The following is a 19,811-nucleotide window of genomic DNA, read 5'->3' as shown; positions in this document are numbered from 1 at the left end:
TTTTTTTTCACCGTTTTTAATTTATTTTTGGGACAGAGAGAGACAGAGCATGAATGGGGGAGGGGCAGAGAGAGAGGGAGACACAGAATCGGAAACAGGCTCCAGGCTCCGAGCCATCAGCCCAGAGCCCGACGCGGGGCTCGAACTCACGGACCGCGAGATCGTGACCTGGCTGAAGTCGGACGCTTAACCGACTGCGCCACCCAGGCGCCCCCAAACTTGTAGATTTTTAAAAATGTGTCTCTGTTGCACAGATTTAAAAGAGCACTTAAAATGTTATTATCAAATACCCTATTTCTTCTCCCCAACTGTTGTTACTTAATGGGAAATGGTGATGAAATACAAAAACACAGTAAGTGAGGCCATCAGTGAGGTAAACAACTGTCTATATGCCCATCCATGGAATGTAATTCAGTTTATACAGTATCGAAAAAAAAATGCCTTAAGGATTTCCTTTGACCCAAGAGATTCAGCCTCAGGTTCCTAACCTAGACAATCTCAGAGTCCTGTCAAGGATCCCAATCTATTATTCTCATACCTTTTTGAGGTATCTCCTGGCATCCCAAACTGGAATTTTGGCCCTCAAATTAGAAAAATCTCCATTTCTAGAGATCATCAACCACCTGGCTAAAATATTCTGGAATGTCCACGTCTATTTCAAAGGTATAGACAGCATGCAGGCATTATTTATTTACCCCTTGTCTAGAGTTCTTTAACATTAGAAAGGGCCCAAAATAAACATCAGATTCTAATTTTTTAGTCTAACAAGTACCTAGAAATCTGCTAGACATCATTTCCAAGGTAGTTTCAGTCTCAGGATCAGTGCAGAATGTTCAGTATGGCAATGTATCTATAAAACGGAATTGTCCTCTTAACTGCTGTTGAAAGCTCTGTCTCTTATAGATAAGATTTTGCATACTATTTTGAGTTATAAAGCCATAGCATTACCTTCTCCTTCTTTGATAATACAAATGCACCAACCACTGGGCAATAAAAGGCCATACGATAGCAAAAGTTAATGCACCAGGAGACATCTCGAAGGGCCACCAAGATGGTCTCTGAGAAAATAAAATAAGCTGGTCACCTGTCTACTACATGTATAAACATAAAAAATACCTAATTCATATTTTAGAAAATATACAACTTAATAACAAATCTCAGTCCTGCTAAAGAAGGAAGATATTCAGTATCTCAGAGCATAATTCAGTAAGTAGACTTTTAGGAGTACTTTAGACTTAAACAATAACAAATATATTTTAATTTCAAAGCTCTAAAGGGTAGATTTCATCTGGAATACTTTAAGAGCCTCACATAATCTAAATTTATTGTAAGTTATTGGAAACCCTGGGACTTAGATTTAAGAGAAGAATTTCTTACCTGTGAGGGAGGCTGATGACTGGTCTGTAATGTTGATGATTTTGCCTATAAATACAAATGAAAGTGATTTAGCTTTGACAAAATGAGAAAATAAAAACAGTAATTCTTCTATTTCCTATCTTTTTTTTTTAAGGCAAAATATTAGTTTATTATATTTTTCTGTTAACTATGCTGTGATTATCCTGAAACCCATACTGGTCAAATAACAAGGTCCCTTAAATTGCTAGTCAAATAAATATCTTTGACATTTTATATTTTACAGATCAAATTACATAAAATTATCAAAATAAAACCTCAAATTAGTCTACACCATTACTTCTTTTATACTGTTATTAAATTACTGAACCAGGGGCACCGGGGTGGCTGTCGGTAAATTGTCCAACTCCTAATTTTAGCTCATGTCATGATCTCAGGCTCCTGAGATCCAGCCCAATTTTAGGCTCCATGCTGAGCACGGAGCCTGCTTAAAATTCTTCCTCTCCCTCCCCTTGCCCCACTAATGCACTCTCTCTCAAAAAAAAAAAAAAAAAAATTATAAATCAACTTTTCTTATTAATTCTTTAATTTCCATACAAATTACCTTTTACACACATATCCGAAAACCACAGCCTTATTATTAAAATTATAAATAATATTCAAAGATCTGTGTTGCAAAGTCATGATAAGTTGTAACACAAGAGGTATGGCAGATTTGAGAAATAAACTGTTAGTGTTGAGGTTTGTTTTTTAACTTTTCCCCAGCTTTATTGAGTTATAATTGATAAATTATATAAATTTATGTGATGATTTGATGTGTATATACACTGTGAAATGATTACAATAATCAAATGAATTAACACATTCCTCATCTCACATAGTTAACTTTTTTGGGCAGGGGGAGGAGTATTGTAGGGTTTTCAATGAGATATCTAAACTAAGTCGAAAAATTTCAAATTAATTTAGGAAACTTATATCCCAATTTGGATCACAAAACAAGTTTCCTTATAATAGTTGTTGGAAACTTATTAGTGCCATTTGTCCATTTATTATAACATTAGAGAAATGGCATGAAAATTAATGAGATCATTCATTCGTTCATTTAACAAATATTTACTGAGCGTCTATTATGTACCAGTTACTACTCTGGGCATTAGACATAAAACAGGAAGCAAAATGACAAAAAGTGCTGTCCCAGTGGAGCTTAAACTGTCATGGAGAGATAGAAATCGTAATGAATAAATCAGTAAAATATACAGTGCATCAGGCAGTGATAAACACCATAAAGAAAAATAAAATAGGGAGAGGAGATGAGACATGTTAGAGGAGTCGTCTTGAAACTTTAAATAGAATGAACAAGGAAGGCTTTCATGACATTTGAGCAAAGACCTAAACAAGAAAGCTGTATGCTAAGTGGCTAACAGTGGGGAACAATCTTCTGTACACAGGCAGTAGCAAGTACAAAGACCCAGGGTGGGAGGGAGCCTTCAGGCAGGTTCAAGGCACAGCACTGAGGTCTGTATGCTGAAACAACCGAAGGAAGTGGTGGGAGGAGACAGGCTTTAAATTTACTTGTTGTGGGTAATTTTATCTCAAGGACCCCAGTATACCCTACTGGTAAAACTCTTAGTTGCCTCTAGATGGTACATTAGTCCTCACAGACCATTAAGGTGTTAAAGAAGTATACTCAAATTGCCAAGTGCTGAAAGAATCTGGACAAGGTAACGATTTTTATATTAGTTGTAATTGTACCTTGTAGGCATAACAACATTTAACCCAGAGATTTACCTTAAAATGTTTCTTTAGACTAAATGGAATAAAAGGTAGAGTTACAAAACTGGGCTCCAGGTATATGATGACTTATCCAAGGTCACATTAGTGTGATCTTGAATGGAACTCGAGGGGATCAAATCCCAATGCAATGACACAGCCATTCTTCATTAAAGCAGCAACTACTAACAAATACTAAGGTAGAATCAGAACTCTACCTTAGTAGATGTTGATCATTAGTGGATTTTTTTCCCTAAATAATAAAGGGTCTGGAAAGGCAAATGAAGATTCCCAAAGACCCTTGCTCATATCTACGAAGCACTGACACTTGCTGTATAATTAACAGTACGAGTTTTTGCTTTAATATTTACCCATACCTGTTGTTAAAGAAAAATACAATCAGTGACACTTGTGAAAGCACAGTAAGGAAGACTTTATTCAAGGGAAAAGGGGCTATCACTGGGTATAGGGACTTCTACAGTCAGGGGGAGACAGACTGGGCTCATTTCCCAATACAGTATGGGCAAGGGAGAATTTAGTGTAAGGAGGAGGGCTGAGATCAGTGGGTGGAAAATTCCTAAGAGGGAACATCAGGGGTAAGGGAGATTCTAGTTAAACTGATCTAACAGGATTCTTGCTGAAGATGGGCCCAGGTGTTCAGAAAGCACCTGGGGGAAGGCAGAGGCTGAAGAGCCTGTCTGGTTAAACTGACTGAGCAGGGTTCTTGATGAAACTGGATTTTACAAAGAAGAAGTGAAGAGATGCCTAAGAGAAGGTTCAAGAGTCTGATTGAAGTTTAATTGAACAAAGAACCTTTGTTGGTATCAAGTGGCTTTTATGTAGCTTTGACATAGTCAGAAATTCTATTTACCATTCTATTCCTGGATTAAGCTAAGGATTACTGAATTTTTTTGAAAATATTTTTGAAAGGAAAAATCCCACACAATTGTAACCACTGCAAAGAAACTATGAAGACAGAGAATTATTTAAGTTAGGTCCTCTCTAAGGCTGTGAACTTCCTGAGGGAAGAAACCAAGCAGTCTTATTATCATTGTTATTGTCACCACCATCATCTCATGTGACAATATGTAAATATCACATGAATGTTCCAGGCACTGTACTGTGCATTTTAATTTATCCTCTGAACAATCCCATGATGTAGGTATTATTAGTATTTTCATTTAATAGATAAAGAAACTAAGACACAGAAAAGTAAAGTAACCTAATTGAAGATCAAACAATAAGTGGCAGAGGGCGCCTGGGTGGCTCAGTTGGTTAAGCGTCCGACTTTGGCTCAGGTCATGATCTCACTGTTCATGAGTTTGAGCCCTGCATCAGGCTTTGTGTGGACAGCTTAGAGCTTGGAGCCTGCTTCAGATTCTGTGTCTCCCTCTGTCTCTGTTCCTTCTCCCGCTCACACTCTGTCTCTCTCTCAAAAATAAAGAAACATAAAAAAAAAAAAAAAGCCTAAAAAAAAATAAGTGGCAGAGTCAGGATTTGAAACCAGGTAGTTTGTTCTAAGGTCTGCTACCCAGTGCTGTCTCCCTTTTCATTTATGTGTCCACTACCCAGAAAAGTATCTGGTATGTGGCCATTCATGAATCTCAGACACTTGCTGTGATGGAAAGTGCACTGCATGAGAAATCTGGAAAGTTTAGTTATAGAACTGGCTTTGCCACCAATTAAGTAAGGTGTCTTCTCTGTATCTCTCCTTCATCTGCTGAACTAGAGGTACTGAACTAAATTTCCTTTAGTTCTTACAATCTACTACTACTTTGCCATCAATTTACTTCTTTTCTTCATCCAAATGAATTATGCAAAAAAAAATTTCGGGGGGGGGGTGTGGGGTGCAAAAAGGTGATCTTATTAAAGCATGGGGACAGGACCACGGGCAGGAAGAGCTGCTGTGAATAATGCAAATTTTAAGGAAAAAGTCCTTAACATGTCAGAATCTTTTTTTGGTTTGTTTTATGTAAGACAAGAGTGAAAAAAAAAACTTCGAAAGATAAAAAAATCAAAAGAACTTTGAGCAGAATTTCAATACCAATGAAGACATTAAATGTATACAAATTACTCTTTTAAAAAGTCACAGCATAAACTATTCAACATGGAGGTGGAGGTCAATAAGCTGGAACTGATGTTCGTGAAAGCTGACTCTGATCTGGATTACTTTCAATACAGGCTGGAATATGAAATCAAGACTAATCATCCTGATACAGCAAGCAAGAAAAATCCAGTTACACTCTTAAAGGAATTAATTGTCAGCAATAAACTCTGGATATCAAACTTTGTATGCATGCTTTAAACCAACTGCTGTAGAGCAGGAAGAGATTAAAAACCACATTTGTGCTACTGTTGATAAGACTATGACCGTGATACAAGAACTACAAAAGGGAATAGACGTGGAGCCGTCACCACTGACTAAAGAAAACTGCGGCAGAGCAACTAAAATCTTTCACGTCACACTTATGAAGAAGCGGACTTGGAAAAGGGAATTCTAAAGGGAATTCTAATGGAGAGGGGACCCATTCCAGAAAGATTTAAGAAGATGTCTTGTTAGCACTTGATGACTAGAAGTGGGGGATGGAGAACAACTTTTGGCTTGGGTGACTGGATACTAATGCCTTCCACAAGAGAGGGACCTATAACAAGGGCAGATATTATATGAATAAAGTTCAGCCAAAAAGATGGAATGGGAATAAAGGGATTTAAAAACATATATGCATGTAGGGTCTTATAATTTCATGAAAGGAAGTCACGTAACACTATTTTGCATTTATTTGCTTTTGTGTAATTGGGATAAAATGGATGTCCTGGCCTATTGTAAATGGATATTTATGTACTATTGTTCAGTCAGATATGAGTGAGCATGCTTTGGAAATTAAAGGATAGAAAATAAATAAATAATTAGTCACAGAATAAGAAAAGGCAGACTACTGGAACAGTAATATTCAATACTAAATGAACGAATGAGCTTTCCATCATGGTTAGCTATTCTTTAATATAGTTTGTATTAATCTAGGGATAGTTGACAAGATCATGGGCCTTAAATATATTTTTTCTCAAGCTAATACAGAAAGTAGATTTTACTATTAATGAAAGATACAAATAATCAACAAGGTGTTCATAGACTCATGAACATCAACAGAGTCACAATCTAAGTGATGATAAAATGTACTTGACAATCACTGAAACATGTACAATAGAGAAACCTTGTGACAATCTGAGTTACTCAAAGGATAAAAAAGCTAAAATATTCATAGGAGTTGTTTAAAAAGCCTACAGTAGTAGTTTCTTTAAATGAATCTATATTTAATTTGTTTATCATGGAACTGAAGCACATCTTTGATTAACTAACTTAATATCTTAATTAACTAACAATATCTCTTACAGCATGATGCTTCAATGCTATATGTGTTTTTTTTTAATGTTTATTTGGGGGTGGGGGAGAGGGAGAGAGAAAGAGATGGGGAGGGGCAGAGAGAGGAGACACAGAATCCGAAGCAGGCTCCAGGCTCTGAGCTGTCAGCACAGAGCCCAACATGGGGCTCGAACCCACAAACCACGAGATCATGACTTGAACCAACCTGAGCCACCCAGGTGCCCCCAGTGCTATATAATGGGTCAGACAGCCTGTTTAGTTGCCTTTTTCTGCAATAAACATTACTCCAAGAGGAACAAGTCAGAGGACAAATGGGGCACAGCACTAGTAGCCATCTGAAGGCTCTGCAGCCAAGTCCTGGGATTATCGCAGCCAAATCCAGGGATTATCACAGCCCAGCCCCAAACTGTGAACCAAGATGAACTAGCCCTTCCTCCGAACCTTTTTCCTTTCCTTTAGTACCTCCTCCATACTTAACTGTCTAGTTTTATTCAGTACAGAAAGAGCACTGATCTAGGATACAGGATGCCTGGGTTCTGCTTTAGTTTCTGCAATGACTTGCTATAGTGCGTTTTCAAAGGTTTAATATTCTTACTCTTCCAGGGTTAAATAACTGCGAACATCAAACTATGACTCTACATTCCTCTCTGGCTTTAAAGTTTTGATCCTACAACTAATTTACACTAAAGAATTGGTAACTTAATATACTATCTCTACAGCATTTTATTTTATTTTATTTTATTTTATTTTATAATTTTTTTTCAATGTTTATTTATTTTTGGGACAGAGAGAGACAGAGCATGAACAGGCGAGGGGCAGAGAGAGAGGGAGACACAGAATCGGAAACAGGCTCCAGGCTCTGAGCCATCAGCCCAGAGCCCGACGCGGGGCTCGAACTCACGGACCGTGAGATCGTGACCTGGATGAAGTCGGACGCTTAACCGACTGCGCCACCCAGGCACCCCTCTACAGCATTTTAAAAAGAAGTCAAGGGGCGCCTGGGTGGCTCAGTCAGTTAAGCGTCCTACTTCGGCTCAGGTCATGATCTCACAGCTTGTGGGTTCGAGCCCCGCGTCGGGCTCTGTGCTGACTGCTCAGAGCCTGGAGCTTGTTTCAGATTCTGTGTCTCCCTCTCTCTCTGACCCTCCCCCGTTCATGCTCTGTCTCTCTCTGTCTCAAAAATAAATAAACGTTAAAAAAAAAAAATTAAAAAAAAAATAAAATAAAAAATAAAAAGAAGTCAAGATAGAGGACAATGTTTACTACAAAAGAGTGACTCCTTAATGATGAACTCTAAAGCACTAGTTATGGTTTATTACTTCCTTGAACTGCACTATATAACATCCCTTGTTAAAAATTTTTTTTATTATTTTATTTATTTATTTATTTTTTTAAATTTTTTTTTTCAACGTTTATTTATTTTTGGGACAGAGAGAGACAGAGCATGAACGGGGGAGGGGCAGAGAGAGAGGGAGACACAGAATCGGAAACAGGCTCCAGGCTCCGAGCCATCAGCCCAGAGCCCGACGCGGGGCTCGAACTCCCGGACCGCGAGATCATGACCTGGCCGAAGTCGGACGCCCAACCGACTGCGCCACCCAGGCGCCCCCAAAATTTTTTTTATTTTTGAGAGAGAGTGCGCATGTGCGTGCGCGCGCACACACACACACACACACACACGCATGCATGCACAAGCGGGGGAGGGGCAGAGAGAGGGAGGGAGACACAGAATCCGAAGCAGGCTCCAGGCTCTGAGCTGTCAGCACAGAGCCTGATGTGGGGCTCGAACCCATGAACTGCGAGATCATAACCTGAGCTGAAGTTGGATGCTCAATTGACTGAGCCACCCAGGCACCCCAAGCTCTTTTTTTAATGTTTATTTACTCATTTTGAGAGAGAGAGAGAAAGACAGAAACACAGAGAGAAAGAGAAAGAGAGAAAGAGAAAGAGAGAAAGAGAAAGAGAGAAAGAGAAAGAGAGAGAGACAGAGAGAGAGATCCAAAGCAGGCTCCACGTTGTCAGTACAGAGCCTGATGCGGGGCTCGATCTCATGAACTGTGAGATAATGACCTGAGCCAAGATCAAGAGTCTAGACACTTAACCAACTGAGCAACCCAGGAGCCTTTTTTTTTTTTTTTTTAAAGATTTTATTTTGAAGTAATCTCTGCACCCAATGTGGGGCCTGAACCCACAACCCCGACATGAAGAGTCCAATGCTCCACTGACTGAGGCAGCCAGGAGCCCCTTAAAAGCTCTTCCTCTTCTATTACCAAGCACCCTACTTCTACTCCTAACAAGGTACTGGTAATTTTACACTCGAAAAATTTTCTATGAAGTGGTAGTTAGCTTTTGGATCAGTCTTTTCTTAAATAACCAATATTTTCAAAAGTAGATCCTTTTTATTTTTTATTATTTTTGAAAAATTATTTTATTTATTTTTTAAGTAATCTCTCCACCCAATGTAGGGCTCAAACTCACAACCTGAGATAAAGAGTCACATGCTCTATCCACTGAGCCAGCCAAGTGCCCCTAGATCCTTTTTATTAAAAAAAAAAATCATTACATTGATTTATATAAATCTGATCAACACAGATTACACTTACATGCTGTTATACAGGATCAACAGTGGAAGAAGACAAATTCAAAAGCTCACCTGCGAAGCAGTTAGCGTTTCCAGTTTATGAAGTCTCTGAAGGACGTTCTGCATATCCTCCTGCAGGCGCATGAGGACGAGAGCAATCTGTTCGTTGAGGCTGCCTCTTGACCCTCTGTCTGAGCCCCAGCGTTCCCCATCACCTCCACTTCCCACTTGCCGACCCTTGTATCCTTCACTCAAGTGTTGCATTCTATACCCTATTTTAAAAGAGTAAAATCAGTTAGTTTTAAATAATTCTTATAAAGGTAGAGAGTGTGTTTTATTCATTTTCCTGTGTTATTTCTTTGAGATCTAAATCTCCAAAGCAGAGTGGAAGCAATCAGGAAGTACACAAAATACCAGGAGCAAAGAAGTAGCTATAGAAGCTTCTACTGATACTGATATAATCAAAGATTCTCTTCGCTAATGTTTTACAATGTACTTACTACACTAGTACATGACAAAATGCATATAATTCACACATAATTCACATATTTGAGATGCATTCTCAAAAATTCTTTACTAATAAGGTAAAAAGATTGAAGAAATTCAAAGAGTACTTTTTTTTTAATGTTTATTTATTTTTCAGAGAGACACAGAGAGAGAGCATGCACACATGTGCACATGAGCGGGGGAAGGGCAAAGAGAGAGGGAGACAGAGAATCCAAAGCAGGCTCCTGGCTGACAGTAGACAGCTGGATGTGGGGCTCAAACTCATGAACGGTAAGAGCATGACATGAGCCAAAGTTGGATGATTAATCAACAGAGCCACCCAGGTGCCCCAAACACAAAAGGTTTTTAAATGTATTTCTCTTTTTATAAATTCTATTGCACTTACCACTACCAAGATTTTGTCATATATCCATTCATTATTTTTCCCATGCATGTATTTATAGAATAGGCATTACCCCAACACATAATTTTGTGTTCTTCTCTTTAAAAATATCATAAATGTTTATCTGCATTTTTACATTTTATTACAAAAACACTGAAATGGCTACATAAATTCCCCAGCATGGCCATGAATGAATTTACTCAATCATTCTCCACTTTTGAATAAGATAATTCCAAATTTTTGCAATTACAAATAATACTGACATGGGGCACCTGGGTGGCTCAGTTGGTTGAGCATCTTACTCTCAATCTCAGCTTAGGTCATGGTCTCATGGTTCATGGGATCGAGCACCATGCCGGACTCTGTGCTGGGAGTGCAGAGCCTGCCTCTCTCTAAAGATAATAAATAAACATTAAAAAAAAAAAACACAAAAAAACAGGGGCATCTAGGTGGCTCAGTCAGTTAAGCATCTGATTTCGGCTTAGGCCACAATCTCGCAGTTCATGAGTTTGAGCCCCACGTTGGGCTCTGTGCTGACAGCTCAGAGGCTGGAGCCTGCTTTGGATTCTGTGTCTCCCTCTCTCTCTGCCCCTCCCTCGCTTGCACTCTGTCTCTCTCTCTCTCAAAAATAAATAAATGTTAAAAAAAAAAAAAACAACCCAAAACCAAAAAACAAAGAACACTGCAATGAATGTCTTTGTATATAAATTCTTGCCCAAATGTCTGCTGATTTCTTCAGAAAAAACAGAATCAAAAAAGGAGAGTTACTGGGTCAAAGGATGACAAGTTAGTAGAAGTTCTTAATGAGTGTTACCAAGGTATTTTTCAGAAAGGCTGCAACAGTTTTATATTGCAGCATATAAAAAGCACTACTGTGCCTAAATGGAGTTTATGAGTTTCTATATGTTTGCTAATACAATAGGTAAGTTTTGTTTATTTTGTTTTAAATAATAAACAGGAAACTGTTTGCCTCATTGCCCTTTGGCATTCTGGAGCCCTACAGCAGCAACTGGATTCCCAAAGCTGCGCTTGCAACAAGCAGTGTTTGTTCTTGCAAAAGAAATGGAAGAGAGCTGTTTGTCAAGTTAAACTTCAAAGAGTACACTGAGGTGTTGTGCCTGATGTTATTTTCTTTGCTTTTTTGAAAACGTTTATTTATTTATTGTGAGAGAGAGAGCATGCGCACACGAGGGGCAGAGAGAGAACCCCCATGCAGGCTCCACCCTGCCAGTGCAGAGTCCGATGCAAGGGCTTGATCCCATGAACCCTGAGATCATGACCTGAGCTGAAATCAAGAGTCAGATGCTCAACTGACTGAGCCACCCAGGCACCCCTGATGCCATTTTCAAGAAGACCTCTACTCTTGTATTGAAAGGAAGTAAATTTTGAAGTGGTTCTTCAAGAAAAGAACCACTTCAGCTATTGGTATAGAATTTACAAGGGGAAAAAGGGTGGAAAGTCTGGTCTGTGGCTTAGTTTTTTTTCCTTCATCCTTAAGAGATTGAGATATTCAGGAAACAAAAATAATATCAAAACAGGGAGGGGGACGAAACAGAAGAGAGTCATAAATATGGAGAACAGACTGAGGGTTACGGGAGGGGTTGTGGGAGGGGGTATGGGCTAAATGGGTAAGGGGCACTAAGGAATCTACTCCTGAAATCATTGTTGCACTATATGCTAACTAATTTGGATGTAAATTTAAAAATAAATAAATAAATAAAAATTGTTTCTCCAAAAAAAAAAAAAAGAGATTCGTGTATTCTGTGACGGCCTGTCAGTGGGTACTGATGACACCAGAGAATTACTCTCCTGTCTGCTCACTTTACTATATCCTATGTCACAGTCAGCTTTCAAACAAGCCTTCGCAAAGACAGAATTAATCAGACCATTCCCCTGTTATGGTAAATCCCCATCTCCAGTCATTATCTCATTACTCATTTTTTTTTTCTTCAGAGCACTTATCATTCACAAAGAATCTCAAGTATTTACTTATTTACTGTCAGCTCCCCTTTACTGGAACATGAGCTCCGCGAAAAGAGGGGCTTTGTCCTGTTCTCTATAGCATCCCCAGGATCCAGAACAGGGCCTGACAAAGAAAAGCTCAATAAGATTTGTTTAATGCTGAGGCAGATTTACGGTAAGGCTCACGAAGCTTCACTTCAGGGGCTGCCACTTGTACAGACCCCTGTGATTGCTGGGAGTTGTAATGTTTTGTAGGCGGGGTGAAGTCAGGGCTGTCAATAGAAAGCCTTTCATACATGCGATTTTGGTAAATTGCCTAAAGAAAGGGATCTGAATCCAAGGCTCTAGTAATATGTTGTGATCTTTCTCTTCTTCATTAAATACTCACAATTTGGTATATGTTAAAATGGTATTTTTTTTTTTTAACGTTTATTTATTTTTTTGAGACAGAGACAGAGCATGAACGGGGGAGGGTCAGAGAGAGAGGGAAACACAGAATCAGAAGCAGGCTCCAGGCTCTGAGCCATCAGCCCAGAGCCCGACGCGGGGCTCGAACTCAAAGACCGTGAGATCATGACCTGAGCCAAAGTCGGACGCTCAACCGACTGAAATGGTAATTCAGGCGCCCCTAAAATGGTAATTTTTAAGAATAATGTTCTTAATACCGTTAATCTTCTCTTTTCTTCCCCGTCTTCATTTGTTTTATTTTATGTAGATTTTTTTCAATTAGAAATGCAGCTAATCCTTTAACTTTTTATGACCTCATGATATTATGCAGGGATTTTCCTTTTTTTAAGTGTACAATATAATGATTCAATACTTGTATATATTGTAAAATGATCACTGCAATAAGTTCAGTTAACATCTGTCACCATACAGTTACAGATTTTTTTTCCTTGTGATAATTTCTAAGACTTTTCTATCTTAGCAACTTTCTTTTTTTATTTTCTTTTAGAAAGACAGGTTGCAAGCCAGGGAGGGGGCAGAGGGGAAGAGAGAGAAAGAATCCCAAGCAAGCTCCATGCTCAGCTCTGGAGCTCACCATGGGGCCCGATCCCATGACCCTGGGATCATGACCTAAGCCGAAATCAAGAGTCGGATGTTCAAATGACTGCACCAGCCAGGTGCCCCAATCTTAGCAACTTTCAAATATGTCTGATTACGGACACCATGCTGTATGTTACATCCCCACGACTTACTTATTTTATAAATGGAAGTTTTTACCTTTTGACCCCGTGACCTGTTTCACATCCCCTTCACGCCTGCCTCTGGCAATCATCAATCTATCTATTTCTGTGTCTATAAGCTTGGTCTTTTGTTTTTGTGTTTTTAGATTCTACATATAAGTGAGATCATATGGTATTTGTCTTTCCATTAATTCTCTTTTCTGACAGTCCCTATTCATTCCTAACTATAAACCATCATAAATTAATATACACACACACACACACACACACACACACACACACACCCTTTGCTTCCCTCCTCAACTCTATTCTGTTACCTGATCACATTATCATTCTTAATGTTTACCTTTTTTTTTAACTTTAAAAATATGTTTATTTGTTTATTTTGAGAGATAGAGTGGGGGAGAGGGGCAGAGAGAGAGAGGGAAAGAGAGAATTCCAAGCAGGCTCTGTACTGTCAGCGCTGAGCCCGATGTGGGCCTTGACCCCTCAAACTGTGAGATCCTGACCTGAGCTGAAATCACACATCAGACCCTTAAGCAACTACGCCACCCAGTCACTCCTTAATGTTTGCCTTAGTATTATTAAATGTTCTTTTATCTCTATTACTTGATTTGTCAGTTTTAAACAATATCTTTTGACTTAAGTAGGGAAATGTGCAAAAGACACAATTCAAATTTTTACCTACAGTAGGAAACAAAAGCAGAGGGGCATTTGGAGGAACCATTAACTGTTCAAGAAGGGCATAACTTTGGCTACTTCAAAAAACTGCATAAAAGATACAGAAATGGAATGTTTCCTCCTATACCTTCAGAGATCACACTACTATGCCTTGGGGGTGGGGGGTAGAGTCTAAGAAGAGAACTAGGTGTAAATAAAAGTGGTCAGACGTTATGGAAGGATAACTTTTAACATTCCCTTGGTAAATTGAGAGTTCTAATGTCTCTCCTTACCTAAACTTCTCCCTTTTTGCTAATTAGTTTCTAAAGATAGTCAGTCAGCAAGAACAAAAAAGAATACACACCTCTCCCTCTTCTGACATTAGAGAATTCCTCATTTTCTCCACCCCGTCTCTCACGGTGTGGTGCTCCACTGTTACTTCGGCCATCTTCTCCTCCATGCTTTACTTCACCTTTTCCTTCAACTGCTACCACGTGCATATCCCCAATGTTGCCATTTCCCGGAGATCCTTGAACATCTTCAGGAAAACCAGGACTTTCCAAGGGCTGATTGGGATCACCACTCAAGTAATAACGAAATGGTCTGCTGTTTGACGTAAAGCTGTCTAAAGACTACAAATTTAAAACAACACTTAGTTAAAAGCTATAAACATAAGTTTTTGTGACAACAGAAGAATTACTGTTTTTATAAAACTTTTTTCATGTTATGATAGAAAATATTTTTCTAAAAAATGTATTCACCTTCTGCATCCTATATGTAGGAAAGAAATGGGATAGGAATGATTCATCCATGAATAAAGTATTGAGTAGTTCTGGCAATGAATTGTTCTCATGAGTCAGTCATACATCCAAGAGACTTATGAAAATGTCTACTACTCTTATTCTAGTTACTATGCTAAATTCTAAGGATAATATGAAGAAAAAAATAGCTTGGTAAGGGAGAGAAGTAAGATCATTACAGCATAGTTTGATAAGTATTATGAAAAAGATGGATGAAGGGTGCTTGCTATAGGAACTCACAGGAGGGGTGCCTAACTCATATTGGGGCTCAGTGGAGACTTCCTGGAAGAAATGATATGAATTAAAACTTACAGAATGAGTATAAGCCAAGTCAAAGGTGTGGTAGTGACGACAGCCTGTACCAATAAAGTAGTAGTGAGACAGAGGCTGCTTTGAGAACTTCTGAGATTAGAGAATCAATAGGAGTTGAAGACTGAATGTGGGAAGTATGGGAAAGGAAAAGACCAGATGGTTTTGTGATACTCACCAAGATAAGAAATACAGAGGACAAAGGGGTCTCAAGGGAACAGAGACAATGGTATAGTTATAGAGAAGTATAAATTGAGGTTCCTAGGCAAGATGTTTAATAGGTCAGTTAGAATTCAGAAGAGAGATATAGGTTGGAGATAAGAAACATCAGTATATGAGTAATGGCTGAAACCAAGGGAGTAGTCATATTCCTGAAGAACACCAAATTAAGGAGTCAAAGAAGAAGAAAAAATTGAAATCAAGTTATTATGCCAAAGGGCATAATATATAAGAATGGTATATGGGGAGCCTAGGTGGCTCACTCAGTTAAGCGGCCAACTCTTGGTTTCAGCTCAGGTGATGATCTTGCACATTTTGTGAGTTCGAGCCCCCCATCGGACTCTGCGCTGACAGTGTGGGGCCTGCTTGGGATTCTCTCTCCTCTCTCTCTCTCTCTGCCCCAACCCCGCCCCGCTCACTCAGTCTCTCTCAAAATGAATAAACTTAAAAAAAAAAAAACAAAAACAGTATATATGGCAAATATTTCTAAGTTGTACATAGTTCATTGGATATTTAATAAAACATTTGTAATCATTAAAAAAAAATCTTAGAAATCTAATCCACCTAGCAAAATTCCAGGTACACTGGTCTGTAATGGTCTACTGGTTTGCAATGATGTTGGAAGAATGTATACATGTATACAGAAGACATATTTCCTATCTCCAAATCTCTTTTCAGTTTCAGAACAGTACCTACAATCCATTATCTATTCCACTAAATGGTTATTCTAGAACCATTTCTATTTTTAGCTTCTACAAAGCAGTAACTGCTAATGATTGAATCTTTCAAAGTTTCAACCTTTTAGAAAGGGATCTATAAGCTACACAATTTATTTAAACTGGACTGAAAACAAAAACTGTAAAATAAAAAGGTGACTTTCTTTTAAATAATTTGTTAAGTGAGATGAGGCCCTTGAAAGCATGAGGTCTTCTAACATGTTCAAAATTCAGTAAAACCAAAGAGATGCAATGGTTTCACAGCATCAACCCTATGGAAAGGACAGAAACGAAGGTAATATATATACAAGATGAAAACATTACTGTATGCAAAAAGCACCACACCCTTACGCCCGTCAGAATGGCTAGTATCCAAATGACAAGAAATAACAAGTGCTGGTAAGGATATGAAATGAGAACCCTTGTGTACTGTTGGTAGGAATGTAAATTGATGCAGCCGCTCTGGAAAACAGTATAGAGCTTCTTCACATAATTAAAAAATAGAAATACCATACACTCCAGTAATTCCACTATTGGGTATGTACCCAAAGAAAATGAACACACTAATTTGAAAAGATACATGCACGTCTGGGGCGCCTGGGTGGCGCAGTCGGTTAAGCGTCCGACTTCAGCCAGGTCACGATCTCGCGGTCCGTGAGTTCGAGCCCCGCGTCAGGCTCTGGGCTGATGGCTCGGAGCCTGGAGCCTGTTTCCAATTCTGTGTCTCCCTCTCTCTCTGCCCCTCCCCCATTCATGCTCTGTCTCTCTCTGTCCCAAAAAATAAACGTTGGAAAAAAAAAAAAAAATTGAAAAGATACATGCACGTCTATGTTTACTGCAGCATTATTTACAACAGCTAAGATAATAGAAGCAGCCCAAGGTGTTTATTGATAGATGAATGGAAAAAGAAAATATGGTATACATATACAATGGAACATCAACTCAGCCATGAAAAAGAATGAAATCTGGCCATTCTTGACAACATAGATGGACACAGAGGATATTAGGCTAAGTGAAATAAGTCAGACAGAGAAAGACAAATACCGTATCATTTCACTTACATGTGGAATCTAAAAAACAAACAAACAAAATCTAAACAAACTCTTAAATACAGAAAACAAACCGGTGGCTGCCAAAGCAGACATGGATGGGGCGGGGTGGGCGGGGAGGATAGGTGAAATAAAGGGGATTAAGAGATACAAACTTCCATTCATAAAATAAGTGAAAAAGGTGGAAAGCACACCATAAGAAATATAGTCAATAATATTGCAATAGCATTGTATGGTGACTACACTTATCATGATGAGGACTGAGTAATGTACAGAATCACTGAATCAACCTGTTGTATGCCTAAAACTAATATAACAGCATATGTCAATTATATTTCAAAACTTAAAAAAGAAGTCAGTGTGTAGAACAGATTTGAAAATTATTCGATTTTCTTGTATGTCAACGTTTCAAACACAGGGTCTAGCATAAAGTTTACCTTCTGCCTCCCCATCTCACCTCCCTCAGGATATTTACAAATATAAGTATAGTAACAAGTTAAAATAGTGAAATATTTTTGAACATTCAGGACTTTTATACATTTTTTAAATTCACAAAAATAATTCTACATACAAATGTTTATATATTTAAAAAAATTTTAGAGGTATATCTTCAAAGCCATGAACAGTGTACGTACATCTGCTATTAACAGAAGTTATGCACTGTATTCTGACATATCACTTTGAAAATCTGCCAATTAAAAAGTGTCGGGGCACCTGGGTGGCTCAGTCAGTTAAGTGTTTGACTTTGGCTCAGGTCATGATCTCGCAGTTTGTGAGTTCGAGCCGTGTGTCAGGCTCTGTGCTGACAGCTTGGAGCCTGGAGCCTGCTTCGGATACTGTGTCTCCCTCTCTCTCTGCCCCTCCCCTGCTCACGCTCTGTCTCTCTCTGTCTCTTAATAATAAATAAACGTTAAAAAAAAAATTTTTTTTTTAAAAGTGTCATTTTGGGGCGCCTGGGTGGCGCAGTCGGTTAAGCGTCCGACTTCAACCAGGTCACGATCTCACGGTCCGTGAGTTCGAGCCCCGCGTCAGGCTCTGGGCTGATGGCTCAGAGCCTGGAGCCTGTTTCCGATTCTGTGTCTCCCTCTCTCTCTGCCCCTCCCCCGTTCATGCTCTGTCTCTCTCTGTCCCAAAAAAAATAAATAAACGTTGAAAAAAAAAAAATAAAAAGTGTCATTTTTACCTCTTCTTGTCCAAACTGTTCCATGGAATCACAGTAGACCTCACTGTCTGAATCACTTGTCAAATGCTGAATTCCTGAAATATCTTCAACATGATCATCATTTATCTCTGAAAATGAACAAATGTCCAAGTGGGATTATTATTCTCTAACTGAAGAAAAATGCATTTATTCCACTCTCAAAATTTATCAGCTCTATATTATTTTCACACTGGAGACAAATTTATCAAGCCACACTTTTTTCTTTTAACGTACCAAAACTTCCAACATAGTTGATAATTTTTATTTGACAAGATTGTATTTTATCAAGTAATCATACAAAGACACTGTCCAGATCAAACCTTATAAAACAATCTTGTAAGGGAAAACTGACTACCAACTAGGAGGCCTAAATTGGTATGCAACTATGCAAGTTCAGTTGTTACATTAAGTAATTATATTTCTTGTTTTCTTTATGTTTTTATTATTTATTTTTTGAGAGAGTGAGAGAGAGCAAGCTGGGAGGATATGGGGGGGGGGGAGGGAGAGGGGGAGAGAGAGAGAGAGAGAGAGAGAGAGAGAGGATCCCAAGCAGGCTCCACGCTATCCATACAGAGCTCAACGTGGGGCTCACACTTACAAACTGTTAAGATCATGACCTGAGCTGAAACCAAGAGTCAGATGTTTAACCGACTGAGCTGCCCAGGTGCCCCTCAAAATTTTATTTTAAAAAAACCATACAAAAACACAATTAAAAATGTCTCAATAAAAATATAAAAGCCCTGCCTCTAATTCACTATCTTTCAAAGCTATACACCCTTATAATATTAATAAACCCTAAGATATTATTGAATAAGAAGTTTTTAAATTCTAAATTGCTCCTAAATATCCTAAAACAATGAAAAGAACACTGCATTCATAGGAAAGAGGCTAGACAGATCATTATCCTGGGACAATACCTTGGTGAATGCAGACAGCAGTTTTTCCAGTTTGCTCCAAATTTTCATCTACAGCCTTTATTTCTTCAGCATTTTTCCCAGTCAAGGAAGCACTGGCATGAATGTCATTCTGTATATCTTGAGTGGAGGTGTCTTTATCATAGCCATTAGTAACAATGATTTCCAAATTCTTATGATCTGCAGATTTCTTCATCATTTTCTTATCTTTTAAAAGAAAGTAGGGAGACTCATAAAAGTTCACAGTAGGTCAACTTCTGTATATATATTCTATTATCAGTAATCATTTCCCCAACCTACCATAATCCCTTTGAATGGTTTCCTACTTGGATCAGAGAGATGGGATACTCCTTGAAAAGGGATTTATTATATGCTGAAAGCTCATTCAAAACTACTTCAGTTCCCTGTAAATCTTCTAGAACCTATCTTATTTTATTTTTAAGTAGGCTCCACATCCAATGTAAGGCTCAAATTCATGACCCCAAGGTCAAAAGTCACATGCTCTACTGACTGAGCCAGCCAGGCATCCCTAGAATCCCCTTTAAAGATAACCTCTCAAGGTCTTTACACTCTCTCAAGCATAGGCAGATTGCCCTATGAGACCCAGAAGTACAAATGGGTCCACATAGTCAATGAAAAGATCCTTTGAAGAAGGTATTATCTGTCATACCCTATTGGAAAGTAAAGGCAAAAGTAAGCCGTACGGTTTGTTTTAGTGTCTGTCTGCCTCCCCTTTCTAAACCAATCTTCCCAGGAATCACTGGTACTCTTACTACCAGTGGGGCCCCCCACCCACAATGCAGTAGCCTATGACTCCAA

General features: G+C 38.7%; 1 protein-coding gene and 1 pseudogene across 5 annotated transcripts in view; one reads left to right on the top strand and one right to left on the bottom strand.

Moving 5' to 3' along the window:
• ACBD5 (acyl-CoA binding domain containing 5) overlaps positions 1-19,811 on the bottom strand; it is a 47,712-nt gene that overhangs the window by 6,077 nt on the left and 21,824 nt on the right. For 3 of the 5 annotated variants that reach the window (XM_047867673.1, XM_047867670.1, XM_047867674.1), the window contains exons 8-14: positions 18,996-19,199; positions 18,061-18,167; positions 14,149-14,416; positions 9,159-9,358; positions 1,378-1,422; positions 949-1,058; positions 225-850 (exon numbers count right to left, since the gene is read on the bottom strand). In XM_047867673.1, the coding sequence (XP_047723629.1) occupies positions 820-850; positions 949-1,058; positions 1,378-1,422; positions 9,159-9,358; positions 14,149-14,416; positions 18,061-18,167; positions 18,996-19,199 (965 nt within the window). In that variant the 3' untranslated portion in view covers positions 225-819. Of the gene's footprint in view, positions 1-224; positions 851-948; positions 1,059-1,377; positions 1,423-9,158; positions 9,359-14,148; positions 14,417-18,060; positions 18,168-18,995; positions 19,200-19,811 lie in introns of those variants that run through there. The other 2 variants (XM_047867672.1, XM_047867671.1) reach the window with 2 other exon arrangements.
• Positions 5,216-5,595, top strand: LOC125170832 (spindle and kinetochore-associated protein 2-like; annotated as a pseudogene).

The sequence above is a fragment of the Prionailurus viverrinus genome, chromosome B4 (assembly GCF_022837055.1).
Source record: "Prionailurus viverrinus isolate Anna chromosome B4, UM_Priviv_1.0, whole genome shotgun sequence".
Classification (NCBI taxonomy): domain Eukaryota; kingdom Metazoa; phylum Chordata; class Mammalia; order Carnivora; family Felidae; genus Prionailurus; species Prionailurus viverrinus.
This window is presented reverse-complemented; position numbering and strand designations above follow the sequence as displayed.